An 18,568-nucleotide genomic window follows, 5' to 3' on the forward strand; every position below is an offset into this window, starting at 1 on the left:
TTTATGCTAATTAGAAGATCAAACACTCAAACATCGGCTTGGGAACCGGGTTAATCGAATTCAGCATACCCTAATTATGTTAAAAAGTGAGGTTCCCAACTTTGACCCTAAAATGCACATAGAAGCTTATACATGGCCTTTTCCCATAACTCCGTCTAGTCTAAAAGCCTGTCCGCGTCCGCTTTATACTCAAACTAAACTTGACAAAAACGACAGTTAAAAAAATATTGAACATTTTATTCATGTGTGTTCTCCATATTCTCATAATAAAGGAATAAAGGTTCATTGAAGATTTGATGACAATTCCTCAATTGATAAATATGTTATGGCCTGGATAGACACACTGAAGCTCAATGGTAAACAAATAATGAAAAATAGAAGCGATAAAAAAACAGGGCGTCTCTTGCTTGATGCGCTGCGGCGGGGCTTATAAGGGCTATTTATAGTAACTGTGACTTTGCCCTATAATATTTTGACCCAATTTTTTATTATTTTCTCTATATGCTCATAGTAATGGTTTGTTGAAGATTTGACAAAAATCTTCATTCAAAATCTCCAAAAATGACAAAATCTGAAATGGTAAATAAGTTCTCCTCTCCAAGAAGTTCTGTCGCAAAAACAGATCAAGCTTTTGGGTCTCACTATCTGCCATGATCTTTCTTGGGAAAACCACATTTCCAAGCTGGCCTCCAAAGCCAGTCGCCGACTGGGCATCCTCCGTCGTGCGAAGTCCTTCCTTGGCACACCTGAGCTCCTCACCACATACAAGGCTTTCATCCGCAGCTCAATGGAATACTGTTCCCCCCTCTGGGCTGGTGCTCCTGCCTCACACCTTGCTCGGCTTCACGCTGTTGAGGCCAAAGCTTTCAGAATCATTGGAATCTCCTGCGATGTAGTCAACGCCGAGGGCCTTTCACTCACTCACCGCAGGCAGGTTGGTGGTCTTTCTGTCTTCTACCGACTCCTCTCCGGCCTTGCTCCCCCAGCTCTCTCTGTGCTCTGTCCCCCCAATATTCCTTCAGGTCGCACAAGATCTGCCTGCAACCCTCTTATGGTTAAACTGCCAAAGTCTAGGCTCTCTGCTCACCTTCACTCTTTCATTCCCCTTTTCTCCCGCCTCTGGAACAAACTCCCCCACTCCCTTCAATCCCACTCCTCCCTCCAGGTCTTTAAAACAGCTGTTCACCACCATCTCTTATCTTCCCCCATCGAAAACCTTGATCTTTTCTACCCCCGGTAATTCACCCCAGAGTCCTTGCAGTGTTCATATGTTTTATTCCTCTCCCACCTCCCCCCAAGTCCTCCCGATGTCCCTGCTCTCAAATGTTGTGTTTGTGTCCTTCCCCCTCTTCCCCCTCTCTTTTGTGTCCTTCCCCCTCTCTCCCCATCTTGTCTGCCGCTCCCCTTGTTTTTTGTGTGTCGGTTTGTCTTTTTGTGTGATTAATGTTAGCTCTTTCACGAGCCTCGATCTTGTATACAAAAAAAAGAAGAAAAAAAATAATTATGGCTGGACAGACAGATGTCCGACACATACACAGTTGGGGAAGGGAATGTATGGGTCATATTGAGCGACTTAGTGGAAGTGGAGTGAGGGACAGACAGAGTGAAGTGGAGTGAAGTGGACAGACACATACACAGTTGGGGAAGGGAATGTATGGGTCATATTGAGCGACTTAGTGGAAGTGGAGTGAGTCATGTTATTCATGTAAATTCTGCCGTTTCTCTTAAGTGATTTGTAAATGTAATAAAACTCGACAAACAGCAATGTCTATGTACACTGTACAGTATACATTTCTAACACTTTCCGACCACCCATTGAATTCCATTGCTTTCAACTCCTGCATGTTGGCACTTCAGGAATCCCTTTTCATTTTCTCCTTTCAAAGTGATTTCTCATTTTTACTCACCTAATTTCTTTACTATTTATTTACTTATTCTTTATTTATTTATTTGCTTTATTTATTTATTTCTCATTTTTTTCGTTATTTCACTTTATTTCTTATTTCTTATTGATTTTCACTGATTTATTTCACCTTTTTGCAACTCCCCTAAAACTCCTCTTATCCGCTAATTTTAACACTCCTATCCTGATTTTTCCTCCCACATCCCAACCGGTCACAGGAATTCTTCATTTCAGGAAATACGAGTGTTTTGACAAACCTCCCTGGAGAAAAGGGAGGAAGGGGAAGGTTACTTTCTGACCACTTCAACTGAATCTAGCTGTGAGATTATTGTTTTCTCATTGCAGACCCCCTATGGGTCCGAGGTCACTTTCACCCTAACTCTCTCTCTCTCTCTCTGCATGACCCCTCTTTTCCCTCTAACTCTGTTATTTCCTCCTCCTTGCTCCGAGCCTCCCCCAAGCATTCTCCATTCTGTAGGCCCGTTAGCTTCTCGCTTTCCCTCCACAACTCCTTGGAGAGATGGGGGTCTAAAGCAGTGAGTGTCGGCAGGGATGATCGCAGGTCGGGCTCAAAGTAGAGACCCGAGGCAAAGGTCAGCGAGCGAGAGAGGCAGAGGAACAGTGGAGCCTTTGCGCCATGCTTTGCACTCTGTCGCAGAGAAAAATAGAACAGCTCGGTTATTTTTTGCAATGTACTCTCATTTCACACCAATCAATAAATGTCACATGATGGTGTTCAAACACAGGAAACTTATTTAAGGTAATATCACTTGGTGTATTCATAACTCTATGTACAACAATGCTAATGCAACATTCACAGTATTGTGCAAAGTCAACAATTTAAAGATGTACTCATGTTACTAATTTTAAATTTATTTTGAAACATAGATCCATTTGAAGATGTAAAATTTGCATGTGAACATGAAACATGCATGGAAAAACAATTATCTTTCTCTCAAAAAGATGCTCTTGCTCTTAAACGAACAGGCGTTTCAGTGTGAATTGAGGAATGAAGTACAGTAAATATGTGTGTGCTCTTGTTGTTGTTGTTTTTGTGTTTCCAGGGGCACGAACATGGTTGGTTTTGTGTCCGGGTTGCACGTGATGAGGTGTGGGCTGTGTGATTGTTGGAGTTTCCGGAAACACAAAAACAACAACAAGGGCACACACATGCAACACCAGATCACGTGCAAGTAAAAACAAAAAAGAGCAGAGCAACTCATCAATGATGTGCTTTGACACTTATTTGCTTGATGTTTTAAAAAATTAAAAAAACTCCTCCATCTGACCTCGAGCACTGGCACGTGACCGGAAGCGGTCACATTGTTTTTAAAAACCGGGTATGTGCGAAGTTTCAGGTTCGATTGGACTGAGGAGACCTGTTTTGAAGCAGGCGAAATGTCGCTTGAGACCAGGTCTGCTCTTGCTTATTTGCTCAAATTAGTGGAATAGATCTAGTACCTTCTGGTTGGAAGCGCCTTTCTTTCTTTAAAAAAAAAAAAATATATATATATACACTACCGGTCAAAAGTTTTAGAACACCTCAATTTTTACAGTTTTTATTGAAATTTACGCAGTTTAATGTCTCAATGTAATCTGAAATTAAGCATAGAACAAATAAACAATTGGAGTTTAAAACGAAATCATAGAAAAACATTTTGTTTAACAAAATGTAATTTAAATTTTTGACTCCGCAAAGTAGCCACCTCTTGCAGATATAACCGCCGAACACAGTCGTGGCATTCTTTCTACAATGGAAATCAAATATTGTTCGGGAAGTTCTTCCCAACACTGTTGCAGAAGTTCCCACAAATGTGTGGCACTTGTAGGTTGCTTTGCTTTCACCCTTCTGTCCAGTTCATCCCAAACCAGCTCGATGGGGTTTAAGTCTGGAGACTGTGCTGGCCATTCCATGATTTGAAACCTCCCATCTTGTTCTTTTCCTCGAAGGTAGTTTTGACATATTGTAGGTCTTTCCTTTGGAGAAATTGCAAAGAAAGCCAAGGTGTCAGTGAGTACAGTTTCCTACACCATCAAAAGGCACTTGTAAACTGGAGGAAACTCAGACAGGAAGAGGTCTGGCAGACCCAAAGCCACAACAGAATCAGAAGACAAGTTTCTGAGAGTCAACAGCTTGCGTGATAGGTGGCTCACAGGACAACAGCTTCAAGCACAGCTTTACACTGGTCGAAGTAAGCAAGTCTCAGTTTCTACTGTGAAGAGAAGACTTCGAGCTGCAGGTTTGACAGGTCGAGTGGCAGTAAGACAGCCATTGCTAAGATGGCAAAATAAGAAAAAGAGGCTTGCCTGGGCCATGAAGCACCTCCAGTGAACTGCTGAAGACTGGAAGAAGGTCTTAATGACTGATGAATCAAAATTTGAAATCTTTGGTTCATCACGCAGGGTTTTTGTACGCCGTCGAGTAGGCGAAAGGATGGTTCCTCAGTGTGTGACACCAACTCTCAAACATGGATGAGGAAGCGTGATGGTCTGGGGCTCTTTCGCTGGATCCAGAGTCGGCGACTTGCACAGAGTGACTGGCACCCTGAACCAAAAGGGCTACCACAGCATTTTGCAGCGCCATGCAATACCCTCTGGTATACACCTAGTTTGTCAGGGGTTCATCCTACAGCAAGATAATGACCCTAAACACACCTCCAGGCTATGTCAAAACTACCTTCGAGGAAAAGAACAAGACGGTAGGCTTCAAATCATGCAATGGCCAGCACAGTCTCCAGACTTAAACCCCATCAAGCTGGTTTGGGATGAACTGGACAGAAGGGTGAAAGCAAAGCAACCTACAAGTGCAACACATTTGTGGGAACCTCTGCAACAGTGTTGGGAAGAACTTCCCAAACAATATTTGATTTCCATTGCAGAAAGAATGCCACGAGTGTGTGTCGGCGGTTATATCTGCAAAAGGTGGCTACTTTGCTGAGTCAAAAATTAAAATTAAATTTTGTTAAACAAAATGATTCTATGATTTCTTTTTTATCTCCAATTGTTTATTTGTTCTGTGCTTATTTCAGAGTACATTGAGACATTGAACTGCGTAAATTTTCAATAAAAACTGGAAAAATTGAGATGTTCTAAACTTTTACAACATGCATCTGAATTTAGGTTGAGTGAATGACCATTCCGGTTGTTTTCACAACTATAACGCTGTAGGTGAGACGTTAGTAATTTCTATTAGCAGTAAAAATATATACTGGTGAGTAATTTTACTGTCATTTCAAATTCTGTAATCACTTTGATAATAAATATATTTCTAAAATAAACATACTTTTCTTTATGAAACAAAAGTAAATCCACAAATCCTGTGAGTTATATTCTTTACAACTGTACTGTGATGGCAGGATGCTCCCATCACATTTTTGATGGGTTTTACACTAGTATACTACAAAGGAGTACCGCAAACATTTTTCCTTAATGAAGGGGTTATTATTGATGCTGTTGTAATATGATGCGATGTGATGCTGAGGTTTACCAGTGTAAACGGAAATCCCAGGGTATGGATAGCCATGCGGATGATCGCTGGTGTGTTACGTAGGATCCCCGTGCGGACATAACCAGGATGAACGCAGTTAGAGGTTACCCCTGTACACCCAGCATACCGACAGGGAGAGAGGAGCAAGAGGAAGAGGTAATGATAAGATGAACAAACATTGAATTAAAAAAATTGAAAGAGTAGGTCATTGAGCAAGAGTTTCAGAAGCCATACCCAGGTAGACAATGACACCACACCAAGTCTAGCTAGACACTCTACCAGCTGTCTGAAGATTATCCAGATTCAGTCTGGTGTTGTTCGATTCCTGGGTTTCTCCTGGCTTCATAAAATTAAGTAGAGCTGGAATTAATTTTATTAGCCGAACTAACTAATACCTGTCCCTATACCGAGAATCAGAGGAAGGGTAAAAACACGACAGACAAACAACGTTTACATTGATAGAGAGTTCTGGAGTATGGAAACATGAGTAGTCAACATCATGAACAGAGACATCTCAGCACAAAGACTAGCTAGATAAGAGAGTATAACACAGAAGGAATGAAAAAAAAGTTAACCAGAGTGATGGAGTCGTCTGGCAAGTTCCATCGTGAAGAGCACATTCATGAGCTTGGATATTCCATAAGAGAAATGTTTTGGAAGGATGTCCTTGGTCCGTCGCAATATGGCGAGAGGTTCAGAAGCCCAGCGGTAAACAATGGAGGTCACCGTGACAACACGAGAGGGGGCGGAAGCCTTTAGAGGATCTGGGGAAAGGATACAGAGCTGGTAAATGTGTGCTCTATGTGGAGCAGGATGTAGTGGTGATCTCAAGAAAATTGGAGAAAAGTAAGGATTACGCAGAATTTACAGAAAGATTATGGTAAGAAAAGTTACCTAAAAGCAGGTTGGTAAGCAGGAAGGGACCAAGATGGTTGGTGGCATAGGTCACATTCAAGCCTTCCGCTGTTAAGGACGAAGTCCTATCTAAGGGGGAAAGAGACAGGGTTGGGAAGTAGGCCAGGGGGAACTTTATGGTGTCATCAGCAAGACAAAAGATAATGATGAGGCTTTTGGCTATGTCACTAATACAGTTTGCCTCTACCTTGCATGAGATATTTTAGCAAACACTGTACTTAACTGTACTTTCGAAAGTACAAACACTGTACTTTCGGAGATATAGAGGTGCAAAGTTTATTGTTTTTTCCAAGATGGCGGCCATACCACGTGACCTACTACATCATAATTATCATTAAAAAATTATACAGGTGGAGTTGCACTTATGGTGAAACTTTCCTGACAATGGGACCAACTGTTGCAGAGAAAATCATATTTATTCTGTGTGGACAAATAGACAGACAGACAAATGAAAAATCACTCATAGAGCGACACTTAGCAAAACAGAACAAAGTAGAATAGCACTCAATAGAGAATCCTTTTGATCTCATAAAATAATTGGTGGCTGAATTCAGTTAGCTGATGTGAAAATCCAATTCAAATTTCAAGTCAATCAGATGAAAATTGAGGTTTTTAGAAATTCAAAAAAAGTGGCTGTCCTTTGGCCTATGTTGACCTTTTGGCCTACGCTGACCTAAAAATAATTGGTGGTTGGTTTCACTAAGCTGAAATGAAAATCCTTTTCAAATTTCAAGTCAATCGGATGAAAATTGAGGATTTTAGAAATTTGAAAAAAAGTGGTTGACCTTTGGTGTATGTTGACCTTTTGGCCTATGCTGATCTCAAAAATAGTAGGTGGTTGAATTCAGTTAACTGATATGTAAATCCTATTCAAATTTCAAGTGAATCGAATGAAAATTGAGGATTTTAGAAATTCGAAATTGATGTTGACCTTTGGCCTATGTTGACCTTTTGGCCTATACTGATCTCAAAAATAGTTGGTGGTTGAATTCAGTTAGCCGATATGTAAATCACATTCAAATTTCAAGTGAATGGAATGAAATTTGAGTATTTTAGAAATTTTAAAAATGTGGTTGACCTATGGCCTATGTTGACCTTTTGGCCTATGCTGATCTCAAGTATAGTTGGTGGTTGAATTCACTTGGCCGATACGTAAATCCTCTTCAAATTTCAAGTCAATTGGATGAAAATTGAGAATTTTCGAAATTCAAAAAAAAGTGGTTACCTTTGGCCTATGTTGTCCGTTTGGCCTGTGCTGACCTCAAAAATAGTCGGTGGTTGAATTCGGTTTGTTGAAGTGAAAATCCTATTCAAATTTCAAGTCAATCGGATTAAAATTGAGGATTTTAGAAATTTGAAAAACGTGGTTGACCTTTGGCCTATGTTGACCTTTTGGCCTATGCTGATCTCAAAAATAGTTGGTGGTTGAATTCAGTAAGCCGATATGTAAATCCTATTCAAATTTGAAGTCAATGGGATGAAAATTGAGGATTTTAGAAATTTGAAATGGTTGTTGACCTTTGGCCTATGTTGACCTTTTGGCCGATGGTGATCTCAAAAATAGATGGTGGTTGAATTCAGTTAGCCGATATGTAAATCCTATTCAAATTTCAAGTCAATCGGATGAAAATTGAGGATTTTAGAAATTTGAGAAAAGCGGTTGACCTTTGGCCGATGTTGACCTTTTGACCTATTGACTAAAAATATATAGGATTTTGTCGGACCACGAAGTCTACCATTTGGTGAAGTTTCATGAAGATCGGTTTAAAATTGTGACCTGTAGGCAAGTATAAATGAGCGGACAGACAAACACACAAATGAAAAATCACTCATAGAGCGACACTTGGCAAAACAGAACAAAGTGAAATGGCACTCACTAGAGCATCCTTTTAAAATGAAAAATAGTTGGTGGTTGAATTCAGTTAACTGATATGTAAATCCTCTTCAAATTTCAAGTCAATCGGATGAAAATTGAGTATTTTAGAAATTTGAAAAAAGCGGTTGACCTTGGGCCTATGTTGAACTTTTGGCCTATGCTAATCTCAAAAACAAGTGGTGGTTGAATTAAGTTAGCCGATATGTAAATCCTCTTCAAATTTCAAGTCAATCGGATGAAAATTGAGTATTTTAGAAATGTGAAAAAAGCGGTTGACCTTTGGCCTATGTTGACCGTTTGGACTACGCTGATCTCAAAAATAGTTGGTGTTGAATTGAGTTCGCCGATATGTAAATCCCATTCAAATTTCAAGTGAATGGAATGAAATTTGAGGATTTTAGAAAATTTTAAAATGTGGTTGACCTATGGCCTATGTTGACCTTTTGGCCTATGCTGATCTCAAGTATAGTTGCTGGTTGAATTCACTTTGCCGATACGTAAATCCTCTTCAAATTTCAAGTCAATTGGATGAAAATTGAGAATTTTCGAAATAAAAAAAAAAGTGGTTGGCCTTTGGCCTATGTTGACCGTTTGGCCTGTGCTGACCTCAAAGATAGTTGGTGGTTGAATTCGGTTTGTTGAAATGAAAATCCGATTCAAATTTCAAGTCAATCAGATAAAAATTGAGGATTTTAGAAATTTGAAAAAAGTGGTTGACCTTTGGCCTATGTTGACGTTTTGGCCTATGCTGATCTCAAAAATAGTTGGTGGTTGAATTCATTAAGCCGATATGTAAATCCTAATCAAATTTCAAGTCAATCGGATGAAAATTGAGGCTTTTAGAAATTTGAAAAGAGTGGTTGACCTTTGGCCTATGTTGACCTTTTGGCCCATGCTGATCTCAAAAATAGTTGGTGGTTGAATTCAGTAAGCCGATATGTAAATCCTATTCAAATTTCAAGTCAATCGGATGAAAATTGAGGATTGTAGAAATTTGAAATGGTTGTTGACCTTTGGCCTATGTTGACCTTTTGGCCGGTGCTGATCTCAAAAATATATGGTGGTTGAATTCAGTTAGCCGATATGACAATCCTTTTGAAATTTCAAGTTAATCGGATGAAAATTGTGGATTTTAGAAATTTTTAAAAAGTGCTTGACCTTTGGCTTATGTTGACCTTTTGGCCTATGCTGATCTCAAAAATACTTCTTGATTGAATTCAGTTAACTGATATGTAAATCGCATTCAAATTTCAAGTGAATCGGATGAAAATTGAGGATTTTAGAAATTTGAAATTGCTGTTGACCTTTGGCCTATGTTGACCTTTTGGCCTATGCTGATCTCAAAAATAGTTGGTGGGTGAATTCAGTTGGCCGATATGTAAATCCCATCGAAATTTCAAGTGAATGGGATGAAAATTGAGATTTTTAGAAATCCGAAAAATGTGGTTGACCTTTGGCCTATGTTGACCTTTTCGGCTATGCTGATCTCAAAAATAGTTGGTATTTGAATTGAGTTAGCCGATATGGAAATCCCATTCAAATTTCAAGTGAATGGAATGAAATTTGAGGATTTTAGAAATTTTAAAAATGTGGTTGACCTATGGCCTATGTTGGCCTTTCGGGCTATGCTGATCTCAAAAATAGTTGGTGGTTGAATTCACATGGCCGATACGTAAATCCTCTTCAAATTTCAAGTCAATTGGATGAAAATTGAGAATTTTTGAAATTCAAAAAAAAGTGGTTACCTTTGGCCTATGTTGTCCGTTTGGCCTGTGCTGACCTCAAAAATAGTAGGTGGTTGAATTCGGTTTGTTGAAGTGAAAATCCTTTTCAAATTTCAAGTCAATCGGATTAAAATTGAGGATTTTAGAAATTTGAAAAACGTGGTTGACCTTTGCCTATGTTGACCTTTTGGCCTATGCTGATCTCAAAAATAGTTGGTGGTTGAATTCAGTAAGCCGATATGTAAATCCTATTCAAATTTGAAGTCAATGGGATGAAAATTGAGGATTTTAGAAATTTGAAATGGTTGTTGACCTTTGGCCTATGATGACCTTTTGGCCGATGCTGATCTCAAAAATAGATGGCGGTTGAATTCAGTTAGCCGATAGGTAAATCCTATTCAAATTTCAAGTCAATCGGATAAAAATTGAGGATTTTAGAAATTTGAGAAAAGCGGTTGACCGTTGGCCTATGTTGACCTTTTGACCTTTTGACACCAAAAATATATAGGATTTTGTCGGAACACGAACTCTACCATTTGGTGAAGTTTCATGAAGATCGGTTTAAAATTGTGACCTGTAGGCAAGTATAAATGAGCAGACAGACAAACACACAAATGAAAAATCACTCATAGAGCGACACTTGGCAAAACAGAACAAAGTGAAATGGCACTCACTCTAGAGCATCCTTTTAAAATGAAAAATAGTTGGTGGTTGAATTCAGTTAACTGATATGTAAATCCTCTTCAAATTTCAAGTCAATCGGATGAAAATTGAGTATTTTAGAAATTTGAAAAAAGCGGTTGACCTTGGGCCTATGTTGAACTTTTGGCCGATGCTAATCTCAAAAATAAGTGGTGGTTGAATTCAGTTAGCCGATATGTAAATCGTATTCAAATTTCAAGTCAATCAGATGAAAATTGAGGATTTTCGAAATTTGAAAAAAGTGGGTGACCTTTGGCCTATGTTGACCTTTTGGACTACGCTGATCTCAAAAATAGTTGGTGGTTGAATTGAGTTAGCCGATATGTAAATCCCATTCAAATTTCAAGTGAATGGAATGAAATTTGAGGATTTTAGAAAATTTTAAAATGTGGTTGACCTATGGCCTATGTTGACCTTTTGGCCTATGCTGATCTCAAGTATAGTTGCTGGTTGAATTCACTTGGCCGATACGTAAATCCTCTTCAAATTTCAAGTCAATTGGATGAAAATTGAGAATTTTCGAAAAAAAAAAAAGTGGTTGACCTTTGGCCTATGTTGACCGTTTGGCCTGTGCTGACCTCAAAGATAGTTGGTGGTTGAATTCGGTTTGTTGAAATGAAAATCCAATTCAAATTTCAAGTCAATCAGATAAAAATTGAGGATTTTAGAAATTTGAAAAAAGTGGTTGACCTTTGGCCTATGTTGACGTTTTGGCCTATGCTGATGTCAAAAATAGTTGGTGGTTGAATTCATTAAGCCGATATGTAAATCCTAATCAAATTTCAAGTCAATCGGATGAAAATTGAGGCTTTTAGAAATTTGAAAAGAGTGGTTGACCTTTGGCCTATGTTGACCTTTTGGCCTATGCTGATCTCAAAAATAGTTGGTGGTTGAATTCAGTAAGCCGATATGTAAATCCTATTCAAATTTCAAGTCAATCGGATGAAAATTGAGGATTGTAGAAATTTGAAATGGTTGTTGACCTTTGGCCTATGTTGACCTTTTGGCCGGTGCTGATCTCAAAAATATATGGTGGTTGAATTCAGTTAGCCGATATGACAATCCTTTTGAAATTTCAAGTTAATCGGATGAAAATTGTGGATTTTAGAAATTTTTAAAAAGTGCTTGACCTTTGGCTTATGTTCAGCTTTTGACCTATGCTGATCTCAAAAATACTTCTTGATTGAATTCAGTCAACTGATATGTAAATCCCATTCAAATTTCAAGTGAATCGGATGAAAATTGAGGATTTTAGAAATTTGAAATTGCTGTTGACCTTTGGCCTATGTTGACCTTTTGGCCTATGCTGATCTCAAAAATAGTTGGTGGGTGAATTCAGTTGGCCGATATGTAAATCCCATCGAAATTTCAAGTCAATGGGATGAAAATTGAGATTTTTAGAAATGCGAAAAATGTGGTTGACCTTTGGCCTATGTTGACCTTTTGGGCTATGCTGATCTCAAAAATAGTTGGTTTTTGAATTGAGTTAGCCGATATGGAAATCCCATTCAAATTTCAAGTGAATGGAATGAAATTTGAGGATTTTAGAAATTTTAAAAATGTGGTTGACCTATGGCCTATGTTGGCCTTTCGGCCTATGCTGATCTCAAAAATAGTTGGTGGTTGAATTCACTTGGCCGATACGTAAATCCTCTTCAAATTTCAAGTCAATTGGATGAAAATTGAGAATTTTCGAAATTCAAAAAAAAGTGGTTGACCTTTGGCCTATGTTGACCTTTTGGCCTGTGCTGACCTCAAAAATAGTTGGTGGTTGAATTCGATTTGTTGAAATGAAAATCCTATTCAAATTTCAAGTCAATCGGATTAAAATTGAGGATTTTAGAAATTTGGAAAAAGTGGTTGACCTTTGGCCTATGTTGACCTTTTGACCATTTGACACCAAAAATATATAGGATTTTGTCGAACCACGAACTCTACCATTTGGTGAAGTTTCGTGAAGATCGGTTTAAAATTGTGACCTGTAGGCAAGTATAAGTGAGCGGACAGACAAACCCACAAATGAAAAATCACTTATAGAGCGACACTTGGCAAAACAGAACAAAGTGAAATGGCACTCAGTAGAGCATCCTTTTAAAATGAAAAATAGTTGGTGGTTTAATTCAATTGGCTGATATGAAAATCCTATTCAAATTTCAAGTCAATCGAATGAAAATTGAGGCTTTTAGAAATTTGAAAAAAGCAGTTGACCTTGGGCCTATGTTGACCTTTTGGCCTATGCTGATCTCAAAAATAGTTGATGGTTGAATTCAGATGGCCGATATGTAAATCCTCTTCAAATTTCAAGTCAATCGGATGAAAATTGATGATGTTAGAAATTTAAAAAAAGTGCTTGACCTTTGGCCTACGTTGACCTTTTGGCCTATGCTGATCTCAAAAATAGTTGGTGGTTGAATTCAGTAAGCCGATATGTAAATCCTATTCAAATTTCAAGTCAATCGGATGAAAATTGAGGATTTTAGAAATTTGAAATGGTTGTTGACCTTTGTCCTATGTTGACCTTATGACCTATGTTGATCTCAAAAATGGTTGGTGGTTGAATTCAGTTAACTGATATGACAATCCTTTTGAAATTTCAAGTTAATCGGATGAAAATTGTGGATTTTAGAAATTTCAAAAAAGTGGTTGACCTTTGGCCTATGTTGACCTTTTGGCCTATGCTGATCTCAAAAATACTTCTTGGTTGAATTCAGTTAACTGATATGTAAATCCCATTCAAATTTCAAGTGAATCGGATGAAAATTGAGGATTTTAGAAATTCGAAATTGCTGTTGACCTTTGGCCTATGTTGACCTTATGACCTATGTTAATCTCAAAAATGATTGGTGGTTCAATTCAGTTATCCGATATGTATATCTTCTTCAAATTTCAAGTCAATCAGATGAAAATTGAGGATTTTAGAAATGTGAAATGTTTTTTTTTTTTTGTTTTTTTTGTATACTGAATCGTGGCTCGTGAAAGAGCTAACATTTACTTCACAAACAAATCGACCACACAAACAAAATACACAAAAAGAGGGAGCGGAAGACAAGATGGGGAGAAAAGGGGAAGCACACAAACACAACATCCGAGAGCAGGGAGATGTGTGGAAGGGAGAGGGCCCGGGTGGAGGATGCATGGGAAGGGGGGGGGGGGGAGGGAGAAGTATAAAGCACAAGGACACCAAGGACTTCCAGGACAGAAGTTGGTATTTCAAAAAGTGGAATTGGGGTGAAATTAGCGGGGGTAGAAAAGATCAACGTTTTGGATGGGGGAAGATAAGAGATGGTGGTGAACAGCTGTTTTAAAGACTTGGAGGGTGGAGTGGGATTGAAGAGAGTGAGGAAGTTTGTTCCAGAGGCGGGAGAAAAGAGGAATGAAGGAGTGAAGGTGAGCAGAGAGTCTTGATTTTGGCAGTTTAACCAAAAGAGGGTTGCAGGCAGATCTTGTGCGACCTGCAGGAATATTTGCGGGACAGAGCCCAGAGAGAGCTGGGGGGGCAAGGCCAGAGAGGAGTCGGTAGAAGACGGAAAGACCACCAACCTGCCTGCGGTGAATGAGTGAGAGGCCCTTGGAGTTAGCTTCATCGCGGGAGATTCCAGTGATTCTGAATGCTTTGGTTTCAACAGCGCAAAGGCGAGCTAGGTGTGAGGCAGGAGCACCAGCCCAGAGGGGAGAGCAGTATTCCATTGAGCTGCGGATGAAAGCCTTGTATGTGGTGAGGAGCTCAGGTGTGCCAAGGAAGGACTTCACACGACGGAGGATGCCCAGTCGGCGACTGGCTTTGGAGGCCAGATTTGAAATGTGGTTTTTCCAGGAAAGATCATGGCAGATAGTGAGACCCAAAAGCTTGAGTGACAGAACTTCTTGGAGAGGATTATTCAGAAAGTGGATGGGAGGGTTGTCCAGTCGGTCTTTTCGGAGAGACATCGTAAGAGTGTGAGATTTGTCAGGATTGAAAGACATGTTCCACTTGTTTGCCCAGTCTGTGATTTTGTCAAGGTCTGCAGAGAGTGAGGAGGCTGCAGACTGCCGATCTGAGGGATGAAGAATGGAGCGACAGAGAGTAGAGTCGTCAGCAAAGAGATAGAGAGGATTTTCAAGAGAGTCAGAGAGATCATTGATGAAGACCAGAAAAAGCACAGGGCCCAGAACACTGCCTTGGGGTTGTTGACTTTTGGGTTATGTTGACCTTTTGGCCTATGCTGATCTCAAAAATAGTAGGTGGTTCAATTCAGTTAGCCGATATGTAAATCCTATTCAAATTTCAAGTCAATCGGATGAAAATTGAGGATTTTAGAAATTCGAAAAAAGTGGTTGACCTTTGGCCTATGTTGACCGTATGACCTTTTGACCCCAAAAATATATAGGATTTTGTCGGACCACGAACTCCCACCATTTGGTGAAGTTTCGTGAAGATCGGTTTAAAATTGGGACCTGTAGGCAATTATAAGTGAACGAACAGACAAACACACAAACACAAAAACCGGAGTGAGAAACATACTTGCAAAAAAATTTTTTTTGCCAAGTTATAAAGAAACAGACAGACAGACAGACAGAAATGACATGAAATGAAATGAAATGAAATTTAAAAAAAAAATAGGCGGGTATCTATCAGCATCCATCAACTCATGTTGTATTCATGTATTTTATATTGTCCTGTCACCAGCGGTTAAGACCGCTGGGTGACGGAACCGAGGCAGTTTCACTCCCAAGGCAGCTGCCCAAAAATGGTGATATCTTTGTCGCGCGCGGAATGAATGGAGGTGAAGCGTTTACCTGAACGGAACACACGGGTTTAATCCGAATCAACTAACAAGTAAACACGACAGTAAATTCAACAAATAATTTAATGAAAATAAATGCGAGAGGAAAATGTCAAAATTAATGTTGAGGTAAAAAATAAATTCCAACTGAGGCACCTCCACATGCAGACTCAAAAACAGACAAGGGGAAAATAAATAAAATATTCATTTCTATTGCCGGCCTTATCTGTCTCCACGAGTTCCTCTTTAAGGTTGGCAGCTGGGGACGAGGCCCAGAGCTCGATGCCCCTCCAGCGGGAAACCCAGCACAAGATGGGCAAGAACCATCAATTGCTCCGTCATGCTCGACAGCGCTACAAAAGTGAGGTGAGTTGTGAAGATGCCCTCTCGCTTCTCCACCTCTTTGTCACAATCGCTGAAGAGCGCAGCCTTCCGCTCCAAGGTAAAGCTCACCACCCAAAACCTCCTCTTTCGCAGCGAAAGCGTGCACCAAATAAAACAACCACACAATGGCCAGCTTCCCTTTTCCGAGATAGAGGTACCGTAGAGATAGAGAGACGCACTCTTCCTCCTCCTCTCTAGAAGCTTCTTTCTGACGTCACACCAACCAATGGCAAAGCTCTTTCCAAGCCACTGCAGGGCTCTCTCGGCCAATCATGAACTTTGAGGCGTGGCCTCACGGCCTTCTTGACCGCCCACTGATTCTCCGCCTCTACTGGGCAGGGCCTGCCTAAGAGGTCCATTAAGGCGGGGCTTAGTGTCCGGGAACCTGCCTGGCTTGCAGTGGACGGTTGTTGTGGTTTAATGGAGGTTTTCATGGCCGGCCTTGTAAATGTAAAACATTTGGGGAAAATCACAGAGGGAAAATCACATACTGGGGAAAACTAACCTGAATCCCTAACTAATTACCACTGCTTCACCCCTCGTGCGAAGACACAGAAACAATCTTAAGCTGCGTGGTGTATATGCTCAGAGTCGTTGGTTTGCACATATACAGGAATTTGTTGCTCTTTAATGGCCACTATTTAATGGCCGGGGAAGCTTGGTCCACATCTTTCATAAACCGGCCTGACCAGGCCTGACACGCTTAGTTCGAGCAGGAATTTGGAATTTGGTCATGGTGCCAGCAATACTCGCCTACTATTTGTGAAGGACACCATGGGATCTTTAACGTCCACCAACCGATGCTGGCATGCTGGGACCCCAGTTTAACGTCCACCCGAGAGACGGGACACACATTGGTAAATCACCCTGCCTGTGAAACACCAAACTGACAGTTTATAGATGGGTTGGGATTTAATCCCAGGCTAGACAGCTCAGCGGCGAGTGTGCATACATCTAGGCGATCCTGTCAGCTCCTCACATATAAGGAAGTAAAAAACACAATATATATATATATATATTGTTGCGGATATGAGATTGGCCTCCATCCATATCCGCTTGTAAATATTCCCCTATTTCCCCAATACTTCCCAACTATCCCCAATCCCCCATTCCCTAGTCCCATTTTCTGTAAACAACACTCTGTAGCCCCGACCTTCCCCTATTTCCCCCCTTAAATGTCGCATCCAGGTCCACCGCATCTCACGTAGACAACTATAGGACATCTTGCTAGTTATTCTTAGTCTATGTCAGTTAAGGACTCGTTTCCATTAATTCTGACTCTTCGTTGCACCAGAATGTGATTGTATGGCACCGTTAGAAAGTTTAGGACCTCCCAATACCTCCCCGCAGCTCTTCCTCATGGTACAACAACAACAACAACAACAGCGGCGGCGGCGCGGTGAGTGTGCGTCCTCACTCCGGCTTGGTTAGCCGCCATTGAACATGTGCTCCGACGGGGTTACCACGCAGGGGCTCGCTGTCAGCTCCTCGTCAAGGGCGGAGCCCGGTAACCCCCCGCACCCAATAGAAGCGGCGGACCGATTCCATCTGGGGCGGAGCTAACGAGCCGAGGGCGTGTCACTCCCCGCTGAGCATGCGCAGGAAGAGGGAGGTGACGTCAGATGCGCGCTGGACTTGAAGGAAGAGAGACGCCACCAACCGAGCGCTGTGACACCTCCCTGCATCTACTGGACCGTGCTGTATCCTGTCCCTGAGCCAAGGTGCACCTTGTGCTATCGACTGCCTGTCCTTCCCCGCCATCAATCCCTGTGTAAGTCAGTCTTGTCCCGTTTGTCTGTGGTCTGTCAGGGATAAGATAAGACTGTGTCTAAGTGCCCATCTTTTCTGTGCTTTACCTCTTACCGTGTAATCTATCCGTTTCTGCATCACCAATTATATCCTCCTCCGGAGGTCTTGAGAACTGTACCCCTTGTGTCGTTGCATTTATCCCAGCCGTTGTGTCCTTTCCTTCATTGATTTAGCGTAGCACGATTCGGCCAACGTTCGAGTGGAATCGGGCGGGATAGGGTTCTAATCGGGGAGTAACTGTTCGGACGCGGTAATACCAAACCGCTCGGTAAACTAACATCTAAAACCGCGTCTGTAACAATTGGTTGTCAGGAGTTGGATTCGGACCTGGGACTAAATTTGTTAGGCCCAAATTTTGGAACACCAATTGTGTTAGTAAGCAACAATTGGTGTCGAGGAGTGAGATCGGACCCGAAGCGCGCTTCACGCGCTCGAAATTATTAACGGCGAAATTTGATTTTGTTTTACAAAAATAAAAACCCGAATTTTGAAAGTCGCGCTATGGCAGATCAAGACGGCTGGGTTCCGGTAGAGGAGAGTGAGGCAGGGTCGATCCAGGACCAAATTGAGGGACATGAGGAGAGCGAAGCAGTGAGGGTGGCAGGTTCGCAAAATGGCGCCTCGCACATGGCCATGGCGACCGCGCCCGCGACCGTAGTAGCGCCACCGGTGGATTTGAACCTTTTTTTTATACAAATGAAGGCCCTTATGGACAAGAATAATGAAGAAATGGAAAACAGAATGATGGGGGCCCTTATGGGACAAATGGGAGACCAAATTGGAGGTTTGAAAAACAGTATGAGGGCTGATAGTGAGCGATTAGAGGGCCAAATGGGGGGTAATGAGGGACGAAGCGAGGGGTACCGGTGAGGGGTTAGACAATAATTTTAAGGGATTAGACAAGAAATTTGGGAAGTTAGACGACAAATTTGAGGGGTTAGACAATGGGATAAAAGAGGTGAAAAATGGGTTAATGGGGGTAGAAAACAGAATGGCCGCTCAAGA

At 41.0% G+C, this 18,568-nt stretch overlaps 1 protein-coding gene across 2 annotated transcripts in view; it reads right to left on the reverse strand.

Moving 5' to 3' along the window:
* Positions 1-216: 216 nt before the first annotated feature.
* LOC137413189 (retinol dehydrogenase 12) overlaps positions 217-18,568 on the reverse strand; it is a 62,128-nt gene continuing 43,776 nt past the window's right edge. The window contains exons 5-8 of one of the 2 annotated variants that reach the window (XM_068098593.2): positions 6,285-6,374; positions 5,966-6,154; positions 5,391-5,500; positions 217-2,552 (exon numbers count right to left, since the gene is read on the reverse strand). In XM_068098593.2, the coding sequence (XP_067954694.2) occupies positions 2,274-2,552; positions 5,391-5,500; positions 5,966-6,154; positions 6,285-6,374 (668 nt within the window). In that variant the 3' untranslated portion in view covers positions 217-2,273. The remainder of the gene's footprint in view (positions 2,553-5,390; positions 5,501-5,965; positions 6,155-6,284; positions 6,375-18,568) is intronic. The other variant, XM_068098596.2, reaches the window with a different exon arrangement.

This window comes from Myxine glutinosa, chromosome 1 (assembly GCF_964187855.1).
Source record: "Myxine glutinosa chromosome 1, kmMyxGlut1.1, whole genome shotgun sequence".
NCBI lineage: Eukaryota > Metazoa > Chordata > Myxini > Myxiniformes > Myxinidae > Myxine > Myxine glutinosa.